Genomic DNA, 22471 nt, shown 5'->3' on the forward strand with positions numbered 1-22471 from the left:
AAACTAGGAATTTAACCCTGATGAACAGAAACCTTAAGGGGATTTGACACTGGTCCTTACATATACAAGGATACATGGAGAATCAAACCTATTCTGTGCAACTTCAACTTTTGCTGAAGAGAGAAAAATGCCATGAAGATGTAACTGGCAAAAGAAGAAGGATCTAAGGAAACAAACAAATCCACTATATTTCTTCCTGTGGAAATAATTGATTTACTTAAAAAAAAAAAAAAAAAAAGCAAAACTATGTGGATAAGTTCATGGCTTGCTTCAAATCTGCTCCCAAACTGAGCTAAAATTAGCATGAAGTGAGCAATGGAGGCACCTATGACACCCATGGTGCAGAAACACTCACTCTCAAGGTCCTGTAAAGGCCTATAGGCTCAACCTCTGAGAGTGAGTGTCACTTTAAATTTGCTTCAGAGATACCTGCTTACCTCACCCTAGTCCCAAGCCTGTGATTGGTCAGGCCATCCCTCTGTGACATCACATTAAATGTTTCCCTAGGTAACGGGTATATAACTACCTATCTACAAGTCAGTATGGTCTGTTTCTCCAGAGCGTGAAGAGAAAGAGACCCGAGGCCACATCTCCCAACTGGCGGTAGGCGATAAGTCTGTACCAATTCTACCATGTAGCAATGGCCTGGGCCCCAAAGCAGAAGTGGGCAGAGCCAAAACTAAGGGATCCCAGGGCTGGCAGGGCCTACAGAGATGGCAGGGGAGGAAGAGGTGGCAGAGGCCAGAGCTGGGGCAGCTCCTCCAGCCACCTGGAGCCTAGGGCTCCTGGCCCCCAAGGCCCTCCTCTTGTTTTCAAAATAAAAAACAGTCTGGTTGGTACAGTGATTGGTCATGGCGGATCAAAAATAAGAGACATTCAGAGTAGGACAAACACGAAAATACAGATCTTCCCGGTACAGGGTGATTCCGAAGCAGACGTAAACATTTTTGGCAGCGAGGATATGCAAGCAAAGGCCAAAGCAATTATAGAGACTATTGTTGAAAGACAAGGAAGCAACCACCAATATTCAGAATGCACTGTTAATAATGTTGCAACCCAACCAGCTGTTGCAAGAGACTTAACCACAGATAACACTGTTAGAGAAGTTCGACCATTGATAGACTGGGATCGAATTAAGGCAAGAGTGACAGACTGGGAGAAAAGAAGATGGGAAGACTTAGCACCAATTAAAAAAGACTTTTACATAGAATCCAAAGCAACAAGTTCTCTGTCTCCAATGCAGGCAGACCTTTGGAGGAAGGAACGCTTCAATATAATTTGTGATGATTTGAAAGATGGTGAAAAACGGTCTATCCCCAACCCAACTATTAAATTTGAGGACGCTTTCCAGAATTATCCTGAAATAATGAAAAACATTAAAAAAGCAGGGTTTCAAAAGCCAACGCCAATTCAATCACAGGTGTGGCCAATTGTTCTACAAGGGATAGATCTTGTAGGAGTCGCCCAAACTGGCACAGGCAAAACTTTGTCTTATTTATTGCCTGGGCTTATTCACATCAGTTCTCAACCAACACCCAGAGGACAGAGGAATGGTCCCGGCATGCTAGTCCTTACACCGACTAGAGAATTAGCTCTCCAGATAGGAAATGAATGTTCTAAGTATGCATATAAAAATCTTAAAAGTATTTGTATATACGGTGGTGGAAGTAGACAACAACAAATAAAAGACGTTGCCAAAGACATAGACATCATTATTGCAACTCCTGGGCGACTGAATGATCTGCAAATGAATAATTTTGTCAACCTTAGAAGCATAACCTACTTAGTCTTAGATGAAGCTGATAAGATGCTAGACATGGGATTTCAACCTCAGATAATGAAGATTTTATTAGATGTGCGCCCAGATCGGCAAACGATTATGACAAGTGCAACTTGGCCAGATGCCATTCGTCGACTTTCACAAACTTATTTGAAAGAGCCTATGATCGTTTATGTTGGTACTCTGGACCTAGTTGCTGTAAATACAGTGAAGCAAAATATAATTGTTACCACAGAAGAAGAAAAACGATCTCTTATAAAAGAATTCCTACACAGCCTGTCACCCAAAGACAAAGTCATCGTGTTTGTCAGTAGAAAAATTGTTGCTGATGAGTTATCCAGCGATTTAAGTGTCCAAGGCCTGTCTGTACAATGCTTGCATGGAAACAGAGAACAGAGTGACCGTGAGCAGGCATTAGATGACTTTAGAAGTGGAAATGTGAAAATACTGATTTCTACTGACTTAGCATCCCGAGGTCTTGATGTTGATGATATCACACATGTGTATAATTATGATTTCCCAAGAAACATTGAAGAATACGTACACAGAGTAGGGCGTACTGGAAGAGCAGGGAAGACTGGCACGTCCATTACTCTTATGACGAAAAATGATTGGAAGACTGCCCCTGAATTGATTAAAATTCTGGAAAGATCAAATCAAAGTATCCCAGAAGCTCTTGTAACAATGGCCAAAAAATACAAGTTAGGTGAACAAAATAGAGACACAGGACACAAATCAAAACTATTTCAACAAAAACCCAAGGAGTTTCATTAAGATCTGCAGTGAAAAGAAGTTGTGCCAGACTACCAGAAGATTCAAGATAAGTTAAAGATATGCAGCGTTCAAGATACTTATTGAAAAGCATTGGAAACATACTGATAGTTGGAAGACAACTGACTATTTAATAATACCACTAAGCTTTCAATATTGTGTGTAAACTCCTTAATAAAGTCAAGTGTTTTGAAAATGACGGAGTGAGAGATTCTGTGGGGGAGATGTAGGGGAAATAGATATTATGTGTTGGTTAAAGTTTAGATTCTATTATAGCCTGCCATGGCCATCTGTGTCTTCTCTAAAAGACTTGGTAGTAGAAAACAATGGCACTTTTCTTGTTTTAAAATAGTTGTACTGAAATGAAACATAGTTTTTATCAAGCTTATCCCAGTCAATATATTCCATTTTCACCCAGTGATCAGTGCCGCAATAATCCCTAAAAATATCTCCAATGTACTTACCTAATTATTTTAATTCATAAGAAAACCAGAGGCCCAGTGCACAAATTTGTGAATGGGTGGGGTCTGGCCAGCCTGCCCCATTCGGGGCTATCGAGCCGGGTGGCCGGGGGGGGGGAGGGAGAGGAGGGGGGGAGGGACGTGGGAGGTTGGCCAGCTGGCTTGCCCCTGATGGGGGGGGCCAATTGGGGATGGGGCCAGCAAGGGGGAGGGGCCACAGGTGGTTGGCTGGTCGGCCCCGCCCCTGATTGGGGGGGGGCAATCAGGGGCAGGGCCAGCTAAGGGGCGGAGCCATAGGTGGTTGGCTGGCTGGCCCCATCCCCTGGTCCAACTACTGGTCAAACTACCAGTCAAGGGGACAATTTGCATATTAGCTTTTTATTATATAGGATAACTGCTAAATCTTCTAGAAGATTCCCAAATTCTATTTTTTTCCCAACAGATGTGACTAGCAGAACAGGGTGCCTGACTCAGTGCAAATCATATTTTCATACAAATTTTGTTACCAACCATTGGTAAAAATGGTCTTGACTTTGGAGCTCTCACTTTCTTCACTAGTAAATTCATGTGGTTATATTAAACTAGGGGCCCGGTGCAGGAAATTCGTGCACTGGGGATGCATGGGGGGTCCCGTAGCCCAGAATGTGCCCTCTAGCAGTCCATAACCCCTCTCTCCTTCCTACCCACCTGCTTGCTGCTTCCTACCGCTCCGCTTGCTGCTCCTTAGCGCTGACGCGAAGGCCTGGGGTCTGCTGGGTGCCGGGCCTGCGGGTTTGTGTCTCTGATTTTGGTGCTGGGGGTCTCTGATCAGGGCCCCAGCAGCCCCAGCACCAAGGTGGTGGGCCTTGGGGCTGCTGGGTACAGGCCCCCTGCTGCGTGTTTGTGTCTTCTCTCAGGTCCCCAGCAGCCCCAGCAGCCCCAGCACCACCTAAATAACTTAAGGGAAACTATATTTAGTCTTCTTTTAAAAGCAATCTAGTTTAAAAATGAGTTGCAGTTAAGAGAGAACAAAGAACATGGTACCTAAGAGTGAGATAGACAGACAGAGGCTGGGCACTGGTCAGGGGCTTACATGCCAACTGTTCTCCAACGGGAAATGATGTAAAATCGGTTTCTTTAGTTTTCTGCTCAATGGTCTTCTCCAGAGAGTGGAGTGGCATCTGCTCCCTTCTCCCTGGGGCCTGGCTTGGTGGTCGCCTTGGGGTCTGGCTGCGCTCCAGCGGGCATCGCACTGGCCTGCCTGCTCCGCCTGGCCCTGTCCACACGTTGCTTCCTCTGAGTCTTCCTTGGGCGCAGCCCCGGTCCATCACCTCCTCCTGTGTCTCCCACCGCCAGGGCCGATAAGGAGGCCCACACAGAGTTCAGGTCTGCAAGGAGCTGGTCCTCTGCTTTCAGAACCTTCGGGATCTCCTCTTGCAATTGTTCCCTTCCATGACCTTCCTTCCCTACCTCCGGCATCTTCCCGGAGCACCACATGCCTGCCCTCCAGTAGAAGGCTGTCTTTGTGTGACTTTCAGGGCAGCCTTCAGGGCCTGGTGGCCGCTGCGGCCCTTCCACATTGTGCGATGGGCATAAGGCCCGGCCAGGAAGGCGGGGGGCTCCCCAGCAAGTCCCACTGCACCAGGCACACGTGTGCCCGCCCTCCAGGCATGGCGGCTACACACTGTTCTCAGCGTCTGGGAGTTAAGTAGCAGGGTGGTCCTGATGAGCCTGTGGCTGTGGCAGCCAAGCAGAGTTCCAACACGCTGCGGATGGGGGCTGGGGGAGCCCCCTGGGTGGCGGCCACTGCCTGCAGCTGCAGGAGGCTGGCCTAAGATTTGGACTTCAGCAAGTGGGGCACGCGGGGCAGCAGCTGGACAGGGGTGCGGCGGTGGAGGCTGGGCAAGGGCAGGGGTGAAGGGCCCTGTGGTAATCTTGGGGCCTGGGCACTGGCTCCAGGGCGGGCGCCGCCTCACAGCTCCGCTGATCCCGCTGCCTGGAGGCCTCTGGGCTCCGCTGATCCCGGGGCTCTGAGGCCTCTCGTCTCTGCTGTTCCTGGAGCACTGAGACCTCTTGGCTCCCTGATCTGGGGCCATGAGGTCTCTAGGCTCCGCTGGTCCCGGGACCCTGAGGCCTCGCAGCTCCACTGATCTTGGGGCCCTGAGGCCTCTCTGCTCCGCTGATCCCGGGGCACTGAGGCCTCTTGGCTCACTGACCTTGGGGCCCTGAGGCCTCTCAGATCTGCTGATCTTGGGGCCTTGAGGCCTCTCAGCTCCACTGATCCAGGGCGGGACGCCTCTTGGATCCGCTTGTCCCAGGGCCCTGAGGCCTGCTGGCTCAGTCGATTCCGGGGCCCGGAGGCTTCCCCACTCCATTGATTCCGGGGCCTGGAGGCTTCGCCACTCCACTGATCTTGGGGCCCCGAGGCCTCTCGGATCCGCCGGTCCCAGGGCCCTGAGGCCTGCTGGCTCAGTCGATTCTGGGGCCGGGAGGCTTCGCCACTCCGTTTTTTCCAGGGCTTGGAGGCAACGCCACTCCGCTGATCCCAGGGCGCTGAGGCCTCCCTGCTCTGCTGATCCCAGGAGCCCTGTGGGCTCTGGGCTCCACTGATTCCTGGGGCCCTGAGGCCTCTCAGCTCCACTGATCCAAGGGCCCTGAGGCCTGCTGGCTCAGCTGATTCTAGGGCCGGGAGGCTTCCCACTCCGCTGATCCCGGGGCCCTGTGGCCTCCCGGCTCCGCTGATATTGGGGCCCTGAGGCCTCTCGGCTTCTCCGCTGATCCTGGGGCCCTGAGGCCTCTCTGCTCCGCTGATCCAATGCGGAATCCCTCTCGGATCCGCTGGTCCCGGGGCCCTGAAGCCTTGCCGCTCCGCTGACCCTGGGGCCCTGAGGCTTCGCAGCTGCTGCAATTGACCCTAGGGTGACGATAAATGATAAATATAAAGCCTACTTTTAGTTAAATAAAGAAATGAAAAATCAATCATGTAAGTACAGGATGAGGAAGAATGGACTCAAATGCCCATCATGTTCCAGTGCGGGGCTTTGTGTCTTGACTTCATAGGTAGACTGAGTACAACAGTCATGCTCAGTAATGAATACATATAAAGTTAAGGCCATTTCTGCTGATTTGTGTAGTTCTATGTGCCATATCACAAAAGCTCCTCAATGAATCATTCCCAACGGAGAAGGAACAGGATGATGTGCATCATGGAAACCATGACATATCAAGAAATATTTTAGAGAGCAGGGTAACAATTAAAGAAACAGCTCTGGATAGTTGACCTCCCCAAACCAGCTTTAAGTGCGATAGGGAAGCCGTATAGCCTCAGAGGTCAACCCCAGAACACTGCCACCCAGAGGCTGAGCCACAAACTGACTCTTTGCTAAACACAAAATAAGGCAGTCTGGGAAACAAATACAGCCTGCTTTAAAATAAGGACTGTGGTTTACAACACAGAGGAACAGTGTATCGCAGGGAAATTCAACACTCTCCTGAATACCTGGCAGGACTAAGTGCGTGGTACGTGGCGCCTTGTTGTGTTGTATTTTGTGCCTTTAAATCAACGCAGCCGATCCAAGCAACAGCAGCCTCCTGAGCACCACACCCTCTGCTGAGGAACAGCAGCTGTATGTGAAACCTCCCCCCACCAGCCAGAAGAGCCACCACAGCTGTGAACAGCACCCACCAGAGGAGCTGCTGCCAACTGAAGAGCAGCTGCCACTGCAACCGCCCGAAGAGCAACCACAGACCAAGGAGTCACTGCCACCCAGGGAGCAGCCACTGAACGACTCAACATCTAGATATGTCAGTGAGATCAAACATGGGTAGACAAAGAAACCCCCAAAGGAAAGAGAAGGACGACTCTCCAGAAAAGCAGCTAAGTAATACAGAGGCATGCAACGCGACAGAAAAAGAATTCAGAATAAGGGTCCTAGAGTGCAAAAACCGGATGGAGGAAAAAATCAACAACTTCTGCAAGAAGCAAGAAGAAACAGATGAAAAAGTCAACTACCTATGCAAGAAGCAAGAAGAAACAGACGAAAAAATCAATAACATATGGAAGAAGCTAGAAGAATCAGATGAAAAAATCAACAACTTAAGTAAGACCCAAGAAGAAATGAAGAGTGATATAGCTGCAATAAAAAACACCATGGAAAGTATCAACAGTAGACTAGGAGAAGCGGAGGACCGAATTAGTGAATTAGAAGACAAGGAAGCAAAACACACCGAAAATGTACTGCAATTGGAGAAAAAAATTAAAAGACAGGAGGAGAGCCTAAGGAGCTTTGGGACAACATGAAACGAAACAACATACGAATGATAGGGGTGCCAGAACAACAGAAAGATGAACAAGGATTAGAAAACCTATTCGAAGAAATAATATCAGAAAACTTCCCTGAGGTGGGGAAGAAAAAAGTCACACAAGCCCAGAGAGTCCCAAACAAGGTGAACCCGAAAAGACCCACACCAAGACACATCATAATTACCATGGCAAATGTTCAGGACAAAGAGAGAATCTTACAGGCTGCAAGAGAGAGACGGAAAGTTACATACAAGGGATCTCCCATTAGGTTATCAAATGATTTCTCAACAGAAACACATCAGGCCAGAAGAGAATGGACGGAAATTTACAAAGTGATGCAAAGCAAAGGACTGAATCCAAGAATACTCTATCCAGCAAGGCTATCATTCAAACTTAATGGGGAAATAAGAAGCTTCACAGACAAAAAAAGGCTAAGGGAGTTTATCACCACCCAGCAAGCAATGCAAGAAATGCTAAAGGGACTGGTGTAAAAAGAAGAAATAAAAATCTCAGAAAGAAAAAAGCCACACAAAAAAAGAAATGGCTACAAACAAGTACCTTTCAATAATAACTTTAAACATAAATGGACTAAATGCTCCAACCAAAAGACATCGATTGGCTGAATGGATAAAAAAACATGACCCATACATCTGCTGTCTACAAGAGACCCAACTCATTAGAAGGGACTCACAAAGACTGAAAGTGAAGGGATGGAAAAATATCTTTCAGGCAAATGGAAAGGAAAAGAAAGCTGGGGTAGCAATAATTATATCAGACAAAATAGACCTCAAAGTGAAGGCCATAACAAGAGATAAGGAAGGCCACTTCATAATACTAAAGGGATCAATACAACAAGAAGATATAACTCTGGTAAACATCTATGCACCCAATAAAGGAGCACCCAAATACATAAAAAAAAAACCCCTGGAAGATATCAAAGGAGAGATCGACAACAATACAATCATAGTAGGGGACTTTAATACACCACTGACATCACTGGATAAGTCCTCTAGACAAAAAATCAGCAAAGAAACAGCAATCCTAAATGACTCACTAGATCAGATGGACTTAATAGACATCTTCAGAACACTTCACCCCAAAGACACGGAATATACATTCCACTCTGATGCTCATGGGACATATTCAAAAATAGACCACATATTGGGTCACAAGCAAAGTCTCCCCAAATTCAAGAAGATTGAAATCATAAAAAGCATCTTCGCAGACCATGATGGCATAATATTAGCAATAAACTACAATAAAAACAACCCAAAATACTCAAACACCTGGAAGCTGAATAGCATGCTATTAAATATTGATTGGGTTACCAATGAAATCAAAGAAGAAATTCAAAACATCCTGGAAACTAATGACAATGAAAACACAACAATCCAAAACCTATGGGACACAATGAAAGCAGTCCTGAGAGGGAAGTTTATAGCTCTACAGGCCTATCTCAAAAAACAAGAAAAAATGGTAGTAAATCATCTAACTCTACAACTCAAAGAATTAGAAAGACAGCAACAAGAAAACCCCAGAGTGAGCAGAAGGAAGGAGATAATAAAGATTAGAGCAGAAATAAATAACATAGTGACCAAAAAGATAATACAGAAAATCAATGAAACCAAGAGCTGGTTCTTTGAAAGGATAAACAAGATTGACAAACCTCTAGCCAGACTCACCAAGAAGCAAAGAGAGAGGACCCAAATAAACAAAATCAGAAACGATAGAGGCGAAATAACAACAGACCCCACAGAAATACAAATGATTGTTAAAAAATACTATGGACAGCTCTACTCCAACAAACCAGACAACCTGGAGGAAATGGACAAATTCCTAGAAAAATACAACATTCCAAAACTCAATCAGGAAGAATCTAAAAATCTCAATAGGCCAATAACTATGGAAGAAATTGAAGCAGTCATCAAAAAGCTTCCAGCAAACAAAAGCCCAGGACCAGACGGCTTCACAGGGGAGTTTTACCAAACATTCAAAGAAGAACTAAAACCTATCCTCCACAGACTACTACAAAAAATTCAAGAGGAAGGAACACTTCCAAGCTCATTCCATGAAGCCAGCATCACCCTAATACCAAAACCAGGTAAAGACAACACAATGAAAGAGAATTACAGGCCAATATCCCTCATGAACATAGATGCCAAAATCCTCAACAAAATCTTAGCAAATCGGATCCAGCAGTACATCAGAAAGATCATACAAAATGACCAAGTACGATTTATCCCAGGGATGCAAGGATGGTACAATATCCGCAAATCAATAAACGTGATACATCACAGAAACAAATTGAAAGAAAAAAACCACATGGTCATATCAATTGATGCAGAAAAAGCATTTGACAAAATCCAACACCCATTTTTGATAAAAACTCTCAGCAATTCCGGAGTAGAAGGATCATACCTCAACATAATTAAAGCCATTTATGACAGGCCTACAGCCAACAAAAAAAAGAAAAAGAAAAGAAAAGAAATATTTTAGAAAACTAGGAATTTAACCCTGATGAACAGAAACCTTAAGGGGATTTGACACTGGTCCTTACATATACAAGGATACATGGAGAATCAAACCTATTCTGTGCAACTTCAACTTTTGCTGAAGAGAGAAAAATGCCATGAAGATGTAACTGGCAAAAGAAGAAGGATCTAAGGAAACAAACAAATGCACTATATTTCTTCCTGTGGAAATAATTGATTTACTTAAAAAAAAAAAAAAAGCAAAACTATGTGGATAAGTTCATGGCTTGCTTCAAATCTGCTCCCAAACTGAGCTAAAATTAGCATGAAGTGAGCAATGGAGGCACCTATGACACCCATGGTGCAGAAACACTCACTCTCAAGGTCCTGTAAAGGCCTATAGGCTCAACCTCTGAGAGTGAGTGTCACTTTAAATTTGCTTCAGAGATACCTGCTTACCTCACCCTAGTCCCAAGCCTGTGATTGGTCAGGCCATCCCTCTGTGACATCACATTAAATGTTTCCCCAGGTAACGGGTATATAACTACCTATCTACAAGTCAGTATGGTCTGTTTCTCCAGAGCCTGAAGAGAAAGAGACCTGAGGCCACATCTCCCAACTGGTGGTAGGCGATAAGTCTGTACCAATTCTACCATGTAGCAATGGCCTGGGCCCCAAAGCAGAAGTGGGCAGAGCCAAAACTAAGGGATCCCAGGGCTGGCAGGGCCTACAGAGATGGCAGGGGAGGAAGAGGTGGCAGAGGCCAGAGCTGGGGCAGCTCCTCCAGCCACCTGGAGCCTAGGGCTCCTGGCCTCCAAGGCCCTCCTCTTGTTTTCAAAATAAAAAACAGTCTGGTTGGTACAGTGATTGGTCATGGCGGATCAAAAATAAGAGACATTCAGAGTACGACAAACACGAAAATACAGATCTTCCCGGTACAGGGTGATTCCGAAGCAGACGTAAACATTTTTGGCAGCAAGGATATGCAAGCAAAGGCCAAAGCAATTATAGAGACTATTGTTGAAAGACAAGGAAGCAACCACCAATATTCGGAAGGCACTGCTAATAATGCTGCAGCCCAGCCAGCTGTTGCAAGAGACTTAACCACAGATAACACTGTTAGAGAAGTTCGACCATTGATAGACTGGGATCGAATTAAGGCAAGAGTGACAGACTGGGAGAAAAGACGATGGGAAGACTTAGCACCCATTAAAAAAGACTTTTACATAGAATCCAAAGCAACAAGTTCTCTGTCTCCAATGCAGGCAGACCTTTGGAGGAAGGAACGCTTCAATATAATTTGTGATGATTTGAAAGATGGTGAAAAACGGTCTATCCCCAACCCAACTATTAAATTTGAGGACGCTTTCCAGAATTATCCTGAAATAATGAAAAACATTAAAAAAGCAGGGTTTCAAAAGCCAACGCCAATTCAATCACAGGTGTGGCCAATTGTTCTACAAGGGATAGATCTTGTAGGAGTCGCCCAAACTGGCACAGGCAAAACTTTGTCTTATTTATTGCCTGGGCTTATTCACATCAGTTCTCAACCAACACCCAGAGGACAGAGGAATGGTCCCGGCATGCTAGTCCTTACACCGACTAGAGAATTAGCTCTCCAGATAGGAAATGAATGTTCTAAGTATGCATATAAAAATCTTAAAAGTATTTGTATATACGGTGGTGGAAGTAGACAACAACAAATAAAAGACGTTGCCAAAGACATAGACATCATTATTGCAACTCCTGGGCGACTGAATGATCTGCAAATGAATAATTTTGTCAACCTTAGAAGCATAACCTACTTAGTCTTAGATGAAGCTGATAAGATGCTAGACATGGGATTTCAACCTCAGATAATGAAGATTTTATTAGATGTGCGCCCAGATCGGCAAACGATTATGACAAGTGCAACTTGGCCAGATGCCATTCGTCGACTTTCACAAACTTATTTGAAAGAGCCTATGATCGTTTATGTTGGTACTCTGGACCTAGTTGCTGTAAATACAGTGAAGCAAAATATAATTGTTACCACAGAAGAAGAAAAACGATCTCTTATAAAAGAATTCCTACACAGCCTGTCACCCAAAGACAAAGTCATCGTGTTTGTCAGTAGAAAAATTGTTGCTGATGAGTTATCCAGCGATTTAAGTGTCCAAGGCCTGCCTGTACAATGCTTGCATGGAAAAAGAGAACAGAGTGACCGTGAGCAGGCATTAGATGACTTTAGAAGTGGAAATGTGAAAATACTGATTTCTACTGACTTAGCATCCCGAGGTCTTGATGTTGATGATATCACACATGTGTATAATTATGATTTCCCAAGAAACATTGAAGAATACGTACACAGAGTAGGGCGTACTGGAAGAGCAGGGAAGACTGGCACGTCCATTACTCTTATGACGAAAAATGATTGGAAGACTGCCCCTGAATTGATTAAAATTCTGGAAAGATCAAATCAAAGTATCCCAGAAGCTCTTGTAACAATGGCCAAAAAATACAAGTTAGGTGAACAAAATAGAGACACAGGACACAAATCAAAACTATTTCAACAAAAACCCAAGGAGTTTCATTAAGATCTGCAGTGAAAAGAAGTTGTGCCAGACTACCAGAAGATTCAAGATAAGTTAAAGATATGCAGCGTTCAAGATACTTATTGAAAAGCATTGGAAACATACTGATAGTTGGAAGACAACTGACTATTTAATAATACCACTAAGCTTTCAATATTGTGTGTAAACTCCTTAATAAAGTCAAGTGTTTTGAAAATGACGGAGTGAGAGATTCTGTGGGGGAGATGTAGGGGAAATAGATATTATGTGTTGGTTAAAGTTTAGATTCTATTATAGCCTGCCATGGCCATCAGTGTCTTCTCTAAAAGACTTGGTAGTAGAAAACAATGGCACTTTTCTTGTTTTAAAATAGTTGTACTGAAATGAAACATAGTTTTTATCAAGCTTATCCCAGTTAATATATTCCATTTTCACCCAGTGATCAGTGCCAAAATAATCCCTAAAAATATCTCCAATGTACTTACCTAATTATTTTAATTCATAAGAAAACCAGAGGCCCAGTGCACAAATTTGTGAATGGGTGGGGTCTGGCCAGCCCACCCCAATCGGGGCCATCGAGCCCGGTGGCCGGGAGGGAGGTGTGGAGTGGGGGTGGGACATGGGAGGTTGGCCAGCTGGCTTGCCCCTGATGGGGGGGGGCCCGATTGGGAATGGGGCCAGCTGGGAGGAGGGGCCACAGGTGGTTGGCAGGTCGGCCCCGCCCCTGATTGGGGTTCCGGGGGGGGGCCATCAGGGGCAGGGCCAGCTAAGGGGCGGAGCCATAGGTGGTTGGCTGGCTGGCCCCATCCCCTGGTCCAACTACTGGTCAAACTACCAGTCAAGGGGACAATTTGCATATTAGCTTTTTATTATATAGGATAACTGCTAAATCTTCTAGAAGATTCCCAAATTCTATTTTTTCCCCAACAGATGTGACTAGCAGAACAGGGTGCCTGACTCAGTGCAAATCATATTTTCATACAAATTTTGTTACCAAACATTGGTAAAAATGGTCTTGACATTGGAGCTCTCACTTTCTTCACTAGTAAATTCATGTGGTTATATTAAACTAGGGGCCCGGTGCAGGAAATTCGTGCACTGGGGATGGTGGGGGGTCCCTTAGCCCAGCATGTGCCCTCTAGCAGTCCATAACCCCTCTCTCCTTCCTGCCAACCTGCTTGCTGCTTCCTACTGCTCCGCTTGCTGCTCCTTAGCGATGACGGGAAGGCCTGGGGTCTGCTGGGTGCCGGGCCTGCGGGTTTGTGTCTCTGATTTTGGTGCTGGGGGTCTCTGATCAAGGCCCCAGCAGCCCCAGCACCAAGGTGGTGGGCCTTGGGGCTGCTGGGTACAGGCCCCCCGCTGTGTGTTTGTGTCTTCTATCAGGCCCACAACAGCCCCAGCAGCCCCAGCACCACCTAAATAACTTAAGGGAAACTATATTTAGTCTTCTTTTAAAAGCAATCTAGTTTAAAAATGAGTTGCAGTTAAGAGAGAACAAAGAACATGGTACCTAAGAGTGAGATAGACAGACAGAGGAGAGGCTGGGCACTGGTCAGGGGCTTACATGCCAACTGTTCTCCACCTGGGAAATGATGTAAAATCGGTTTCTTTAGTTTTCTGCTCAATGGTCTTCTCCAGAGAGTGGAGTGGCATCTGCTCCCTTCTCCCTGGGGCCTGGCTTGGTGGTCGCCTTGGGGTCTGGCTGCGCTCCAGCGGGCATCGCACGGGCCTGCCTGCTCCGCCTGGCCCTGTCCACACGTTGCTTCCTCTGAGTCTTCCTTGGGCGCAGCCCCGCTCCATCACCTCCTCCTGTGTCTCCCACCGCCAGGGCCGATAAGGAGGCCCACACAGAGTTCAGGTCTGCAAGGAGCTGGTCCTCTGCTTTCAGAACCTGCGGGATCTCCTCTTGCAATTGTTCCCTTCCATGACCTTCCTTCCCTACCTCCGGCATCTTCCGGGAGCACCACATGCCTGCCCTCCAGTAGAAGGCTGTCTTTGTGTGACTTTCAGGGCAGCCTTCAGGGCCTGGTGGCCGCTGCGGCCCTTCCACGTTGGGCGATGGGCATAAGGCCCGGCCAGGAATGCGGGGGGCTCCCCAGCAAGTCCCACTGCACCAGGCACACGTGTGCCTGCCCTCCAGGCATGGCGGCCCAAACTGTTCTCAGCGCCTGGGAGTTAAGTAGCAGGGTGGTCCTCATGCGCCTGTGGCTGTGGCAGCCAAGCAGAGTTCCAACACGCTGCGGATGGGGGCTGGGGGAGCCCCCTGGGTGGCAGCCCCTGCCAGCAGCTGCAGCAGGCTGGCCTAAGATTTGGACTTCAGCAAGTGAGGCAGGCGGGGCAGCAGCTGGACAGGGGGGCGGCGGTGGAGGCGGGGCAAGGGCAGGGGTGAAGGGGCCTGTGGTAAATCTTGGGGCCTGGGCACTGGCTCCAGGGCGGGCGCCGCCTCACAGCTCCGCTGATCCCGCTGCCTGGAGGCCTCTGGGCTCCGCTGATCCCGGGGCTCTGAGGCCTCTTGTCTCTGCTGTTCCTGGAGAACTGAGACCTCTTGGCTCCCTGATCTGGGGCCATGAGGTCTCTCGGATCCGCTGCTCCCGGGACCCTGAGGCCTCGCAGCTCCACTGATCTTGGGGCCCTGAGGCCTCTCTGCTCCGCTGATCCCGGGGCACTGAGGCCTCTTGGCTCACTGATCTTGGGGCCCTGAGGCCTCTCGTATCTGCTGATCTTGGGGCCCTGAGCCCTCTCAGCTCCACTGATCCAGGGCGAAACGCATCTTGGATCCGCTCGTCCCAGGGCCCTGAGGCCTGCTGGCTCAGTCGATTCTGGGGCCGGGAGGCTTCGCCACTCCGTTTTTTCCAGGGCTTGGAGGCAACGCCACTCCGCTGATCCCAGGGCGCTGAGGCCTCCCTGCTCTGCTGATCCCAGGAGCCCTGTGGGCTCTGGGCTCCACTGATTCCTGGGGCCCTGAGGCCTCTCAGCTCCACTGATCCAAGGGCCCTGAGGCCTGCTGGCTCAGCTGATTCTAGGGCCGGGAGGCTTCCCACTCCGCTGATCCCGGGGCCCTGTGGCCTCCCGGCTCCGCTGATATTGGGGCCCTGAGGCCTCTCGGCTTCTCCGCTGATCCTGGGGCCCTGAGGCCTCTCTGCTCCGCTGATCCAATGCGGAATCCCTCTCGGATCCGCTGGTCCCGGGGCCCTGAAGCCTTGCCGCTCCGCTGACCCTGGGGCCCTGAGGCTTCGCAGCTGCTGCAATTGACCCTAGGGTGACGATAAATGATAAATATAAAGCCTACTTTTAGTTAAATAAAGAAATGAAAAATCAATCATGTAAGTACAGGATGAGGAAGAATGGACTCAAATGCCCATCATGTTCCAGTGCGGGGCTTTGTGTCTTGACTTCATAGGTAGACTGAGTACAACAGTCATGCTCAGTAATGAATACATATAAAGTTAAGGCCATTTCTGCTGATTTGTGTAGTTCTATGTGCCATATCACAAAAGCTCCTCAATGAATCATTCCCAACGGAGAAGGAACAGGATGATGTGCATCATGGAAACCATGACATATCAAGAAATATTTTAGAGAGCAGGGTAACAATTAAAGAAACAGCTCTGGATAGTTGACCTCCCCAAACCAGCTTTAAGTGCGATAGGGAAGCCGTATAGCCTCAGAGGTCAACCCCAGAACACTGCCACCCAGAGGCTGAGCCACAAACTGACTCTTTGCTAAACACAAAATAAGGCAGTCTGGGAAACAAATACAGCCTGCTTTAAAATAAGGACTGTGGTTTACAACACAGAGGAACAGTGTATCGCAGGGAAATTCAACACTCTCCTGAATACCTGGCAGGACTAAGTGCGTGGTACGTGGCGCCTTGTTGTGTTGTATTTTGTGCCTTTAAATCAACGCAGCCGATCCAAGCAACAGCAGCCTCCTGAGCACCACACCCTCTGCTGAGGAACAGCAGCTGTATGTGAAACCTCCCCCCACCAGCCAGAAGAGCCACCACAGCTGTGAACAGCACCCACCAGAGGAGCTGCTGCCAACTGAAGAGCAGCTGCCACTGCAACCGCCCGAAGAGCAACCACAGACCAAGGAGTCACTGCCACCCAGGGAGCAGCCACTGAACGACTCAACATCTAGATATGTCAGTGAGATCAAACATGGGTAGACAAAGAAACCCCCAAAGGAAAGAGAAGGACGACTCTCCAGAAAAGCAGCTAAGTAATACAGAGGCATGCAACGCGACAGAAAAAGAATTCAGAATAAGGGTCCTAGAGTGCAAAAACCGGATGGAGGAAAAAATCAACAACTTCTGCAAGAAGCAAGAAGAAACAGATGAAAAAGTCAACTACCTATGCAAGAAGCAAGAAGAAACAGACGAAAAAATCAATAACATATGGAAGAAGCTAGAAGAATCAGATGAAAAAATCAACAACTTAAGTAAGACCCAAGAAGAAATGAAGAGTGATATAGCTGCAATAAAAAACACCATGGAAAGTATCAACAGTAGACTAGGAGAAGCGGAGGACCGAATTAGTGAATTAGAAGACAAGGAAGCAAAACACACCGAAAATGTACTGCAATTGGAGAAAAAAATTAAAAGACAGGAGGAGAGCCTAAGGAGCTTTGGGACAACATGAAACGAAACAACATACGAATGATAGGGGTGCCAGAACAACAGAAAGATGAACAAGGATTAGAAAACCTATTCGAAGAAATAATATCAGAAAACTTCCCTGAGGAGGGGAAGAAAAAAGTCACACAAGCCCAGAGAGTCCCAAACAAGGTGAACCCGAAAAGACCCACACCAAGACACATCATAATTACCATGGCAAATGTTCAGGACAAAGAGAGAATCTTACAGGCTGCAAGAGAGAGACGGAAAGTTACATACAAGGGATCTCCCATTAGGTTATCAAATGATTTCTCAACAGAAACACATCAGGCCAGAAGAGAATGGACGGAAATTTACAAAGTGATGCAAAGCAAAGGACTGAATCCAAGAATACTCTATCCAGCAAGGCTATCATTCAAACTTAATGGGGAAATAAGAAGCTTCACAGACAAAAAAAGGCTAAGGGAGTTTATCACCACCCAGCAAGCAATGCAAGAAATGCTAAAGGGACTGGTGTAAAAAGAAGAAATAAAAATCCCAGAAATAAAACAGCAACACAAAAAAAGAAATGGCTACAAGAAAGTACCCTTCAATAATAACTTTAAACGTAAACGGGCTAAATGCTCCAACCAAAAGATATCGAGTGGCTGAATGGATAAAAAATCATGACCCATACGTTTGCTGTCTGCAAGAGAACCAACTCATTAGAAAGGACTCACACAGACTGAAAGTGAAGGGATGGAAAAATATCTTTCAGGCAAATGGAAAGGAAAAGAAAGCTGGGGTAGCAATACTTATATTGGACAAAATAGACCTCAAAGTGAAGGCCATAACAAGAGATACGGAAGGCCACTTCATAATACTAAAAGGATCAATACAACAAGAAGATATAACCCTGATAAACATATATGCACCCAATGCAGGAGCACCCAAATACATAAAAAATCTTCTGGAAGATATCAAAGGAGAGATCAACAACAATACAATCAGAGTAGGGGACTTTAATACACCAATGTCATCACTGGATAAGTCCTCTAGACAAACAATCAGCAAAGATACAGCAATACTAAATGACTCACTAGATCAGATGGACTTAATAGACATCTTCAGAACACTTCACCCCAGTGCAACGGAATATACATTCTACTCAAGTGCTCATGACACATATTCAAAAATAGACCATATATTGGGTCACAAGCAAAGTATCCCCAAATTCAAGAAGATTGAAATCATAAAAAGCATCCTCGCAGACCATGATGGCATAATATTAGCAATAAACTACAATAAAAACAACCCAAAATACTCAAACACCTGGAAGCTGAATAGCATGCTATTAAATATTGATTGGGTTACCAATGAAATCAAAGAAGAAATTCAAAACATCCTGGAAACTAATGACAATGAAAACACAACAATCCAAAACCTATGGGACACAATGAAAGCAGTCCTGAGAGGGAAGTTTATAGCTCTAAAGGCCTATCTCAAAAAACAAGAAAAAATGGTAGTAAATCAGCTAACCCTACAACTCAAAGAATTAGAAAGAGAGCAACAAGAAAACCCCAGAGTGAGCAGAAGGAAGGAGATAATAAAGATTAGAGCAGAAATAAATAACATAGAGACCAAAAAAATAATACAGAAAATCAATGAAACCAAGAGCTGGTTCTTCGAAAGGATAAACAAGATTGACAAACCTCTAGCCAGACTCACCAAGAAGCAAAGAGAGAGGACCCAAATAAACAAAATCAGAAACGATAGAGGCGAAATAACAGACCCCACAGAAATACAAATGATTGTTAAAAAATACTATGGACAGCTCTACTCCAGCAAACTAGACAACCTGGAGGAAATGGACAAATTCCTAGAAAAATACAACATTCCAAAACTCAATCAGGAAGAATCTAAAAATCTCAACAGGCCAATAACTATGGAAGAAATTGAAGCAGTCATCAAAAAGCTTCCAGCAAACAAAAGCCCAGGACCAGACGGCTTCACAGGGGAGTTTTACCAAACATTCAAGGAAGAACTAAAACCTATCATCCTCAGACTACTACAAAAAATTCAAGAGGAAGGAACACTTCCAAGCTCATTCTATGAAGCCAGCATCACCCTAATACCAAAACCAGGTAAAGACAACACAATGAAAGAGAATTACAGGCCAATATCCCTCATGAACATAGATGCCAAAATACTCAACAAAATCTTAGCAAATCGGATCCAGCAGTACATCAGAAAGATCATACACCATGACCAAGTAGGATTTATCCCAGGGATGCAAGGATGGTACAATATCCGCAAATCAATAAACGTGATACATCACAGAAACAAATTGAAAGAAAAAAACCACATGGTCATATCAATTGATGCAGAAAAAGCATTTGACAAAATTCAACACCCATTTTTGATAAAAACTCTCAGCAAGGTGGGAGTAGAAGGAACATACCTCAACATAATAAAAGCCATATATGACAGGCCCACAGCCAACATCATACTCAGTGGACAAAAACTTACAACATTTCCCCTAAGAACAGGAACAAGACAGGGATTCCTCCTCTCACCACTCCTGTTCCACATAGTACTGGAAGTGTTAGCCATTGCACTTCGGCAAGAAGAAGAAATAAAAAGCATCCAAATTGGAAAAGAGGAAGTAAAACTGTCCTTATTTGCAGACGACATGATATTATACATACAAAACCCTAGAGACTCCATCAAAAAGCTACTATACTTACTACATGAATTTGGCAATGTAGCAGGATACAAAATTAACCCCAAGAAATATGAGGCATTTCTATACACCAATAGTGAACTTTCAGAAACAGAGATTATAAAAACAATCCCGTTTACCATCTCACCAAAAAAACTAAGCTACCTAGGAATAATCTTAACTAAAGAGGTAAAAGACCTCTACTCAGAAAACTACAGGACGTTGAAAAAAGATATAGAGGAAGACATAAACAGATGGAAGAACATACCATGTTCATGGATTGGTAGAATCAACATCATTAAAATGTCCATACTACCCAAAGCAACCTATAAATTCAACGCACTTCCCATTAAAATACCAACGGCATACTTCAGAGATCTAGAACGAACTCTCCAAAAATTCATCTGGAATAAAAAAAGACCCCGAATAGCTGCAGCAATCTTGAAAAAGAACAAAGTAGGTGGGATCTCAATACCAGATATCAAGTTGTATTACAAAGCCACTGTTCTCAAAACTGCCTGGTACTGGCACAAGAATAGGCATATAGATCAATGGAATAGAATAGAGAGCCCAGAAATCGGCCCGAACCAATATGCTCAATTAATATTTGACAAAGGAGGCAAGAACATACAATGGAGCCAAGATAGTCTCTTCAATAAATGGTGTTGGGAAAATTGGACAGATATGTGCAAGAAAATGAAACTAGACCGCCAGCTTACACCATACACAAAAATAAACTCAAAATGGATAAAGGACTTAAATGTACAACAGGAAACCATAAAAATTCTAGAAGAATCCAAAGGCAGCAAAATCTCAGACATATGCCGAAGCAATTTCTTCACTGATACAGCTCCTAGGGCACTTGAAACTAAAGAGAAAATGAACAAATGGGACTACATCAAAATAAAAAGCTTCTGCACAGCAAAAGTAACCATCAACAAAACAACGAGAAAACCCACTGTGTGGGAAAACATATTTGCCAATGTCATATCTGATAAGGGCCTAATCTCCAAAATCTATAGGGAACTCATACAACTTAACAAAAGGAAGATAAACAATACAATCAAAAAATGGGCAAAGGACCTAAATAGACACCTTTCAAAAGAGGACATTCAGAAAGCCAAGAGACATATGAAAACATGCTCAAAGTCACTAATCATCCGAGAGATGCAAATCAAAACAACAATAAGGTACCATCTCACACCTGTCAGACTGGCTATCATCAACAAATCAACAAACGACAAGTGCTGGAGAGGATGTGGAGAAAAAGGAACACTCGTGCACTGCTGGTGGGAATGCAGACTGGTGCAGCCACTATAAAAGACAGTATGGAGTTTCCTTAAAAAACTGAAAATGGAACTCCCATTTGACCCTGTGATCCCACTTCTAGGAATATATCCCAAGAAACCAGAAACACCAATCAGAAAAGATGTATGCACCCCTATGTTCATAGCAGCACAATTCACCATAGCTAAGATCTGGAAACAGCCTAAGTGCCCATCAGTAGATGAATGGATTAGAAAACTGTGGTACATCTACACGATGGAATACTATGCTGCTCTAAAAAGGAAGAAACTCCTACCATTTGCAACGGCATGGATGGAACTGGAGAGCATTATGCTAAGTGAAATAAGCCAGTCAATGAAGGAAACATACCACATGATCTCACTCATTCATGGATAATAGAGAACATTATAAACTTTTGCACAATAATAGATACAGAGGCAGAGCTGCCTCAAACAGATTGTCAAGCTGCAGCGGGAAGGCCGGGGAGGGTTGGGGGGCAGGAGGTAGGGGGCTAGGAGATCAACTAAAGGACTTGTATGCATGCATATAAGCATAACCAATGGTCATAAGACACTGGGGGATAGGGGAGGCTGGGGGACTGTCTAGGGCGTGGGGATAAAATGGACACATATGTAATACCCTTTGTAATACTTTAAGCAATAAAAAAAAAAATCTAAGAAAGAAAAAAGCCACACAAAAAAAGAAATGGCAACCTTTTCAATAATTGTTTTCAATAAAAAACAAGTACCTTTCAATAATAACTTTAAACGTAAACGGACTAAATGCTCCAACCAAAAGACATCGATTGGCTGAATGGATAAAAAAACATGACCCATACATCTGCTGTCTACAAGAGACCCACCTCCTTAGAAGGGACTCACACAGACTGAAAGTGAAGGGATGGAAAAATATCTTTCAGGCAAATGGAAAGGAAAAGAAAGCTGGGGTAGCAATACTTATATCAGACAAAATAGACCTCAAAGTGAAGGCCATAACAAGAGATAAGGAAGGCCACTTCATAATACTAAAGGGATCAATACAACGAGAAGATATAACTCTGGTAAACATCTATGCACCCAATGTAGAAGCACCCAACTTCATAAAAAAAAAAAAACTCCTGGAAGATATCAAAGGAGAGATCGACAACAATACAATCAGAGTAGGGGACTTTAATACACCACTGACATCACTGGATAAGTCCTCTAGACAAACAATCAGCAAAGAAACAGCAATCCTTAATGACTCACTAGATCAGATGGACTTAATAGACATCTTCAGAACACTTCACCCCAAAGCCAGGGAATATACATTCCACTCTGATGCTCATGGGACATATTCAAAAATAGACCATATATTGGGTCACAAGCAAAGTCTCCCCAAATTCAAGAAGATTGAAATCATAAAAAGCATCTTCTCAGACCACGATGGCATGATATTAGAAATAAACTGCAATAAAAACAACCCCAAATACTCAAACACTTGGAAGCTGAATAGCATGTTATTAAATATTGATCAGGTTAACAATGAGATCAAAGAAGAAATCAAAAACAT

At 45.0% G+C, this 22471-nt stretch overlaps 2 protein-coding genes and 1 long non-coding RNA gene across 3 annotated transcripts in view; 2 read left to right on the forward strand and 1 right to left on the reverse strand.

Annotated features, from left to right (window-relative positions):
- The window catches only part of LOC308511258, an 808460-nt gene that overhangs the window by 461616 nt on the left and 324373 nt on the right, over window positions 1–22471 (reverse strand). The gene's annotated exons all lie outside the window — the stretch shown is intronic.
- Window positions 641–2554, forward strand: LOC308511424 (putative ATP-dependent RNA helicase DDX53; the record flags this gene model as incomplete). The annotated part of the gene is made up of 1 exon (XM_081081466.1): window positions 641–2554. The coding sequence occupies one exon, from the start codon at window positions 641–643 to the stop codon at window positions 2552–2554; it is 1914 nt and encodes a 637-aa protein (XP_080937592.1).
- LOC308512080 (putative ATP-dependent RNA helicase DDX53) lies at window positions 10428–12341 on the forward strand (the record flags this gene model as incomplete). Its single annotated transcript, XM_081081876.1, has 1 exon — window positions 10428–12341. The coding sequence occupies one exon, from the start codon at window positions 10428–10430 to the stop codon at window positions 12339–12341; it is 1914 nt and encodes a 637-aa protein (XP_080938002.1).

The sequence above is a fragment of the Myotis nattereri genome (genome assembly GCF_964212035.1).
Source record: "Myotis nattereri genome assembly, chromosome: X".
NCBI lineage: Eukaryota > Metazoa > Chordata > Mammalia > Chiroptera > Vespertilionidae > Myotis > Myotis nattereri.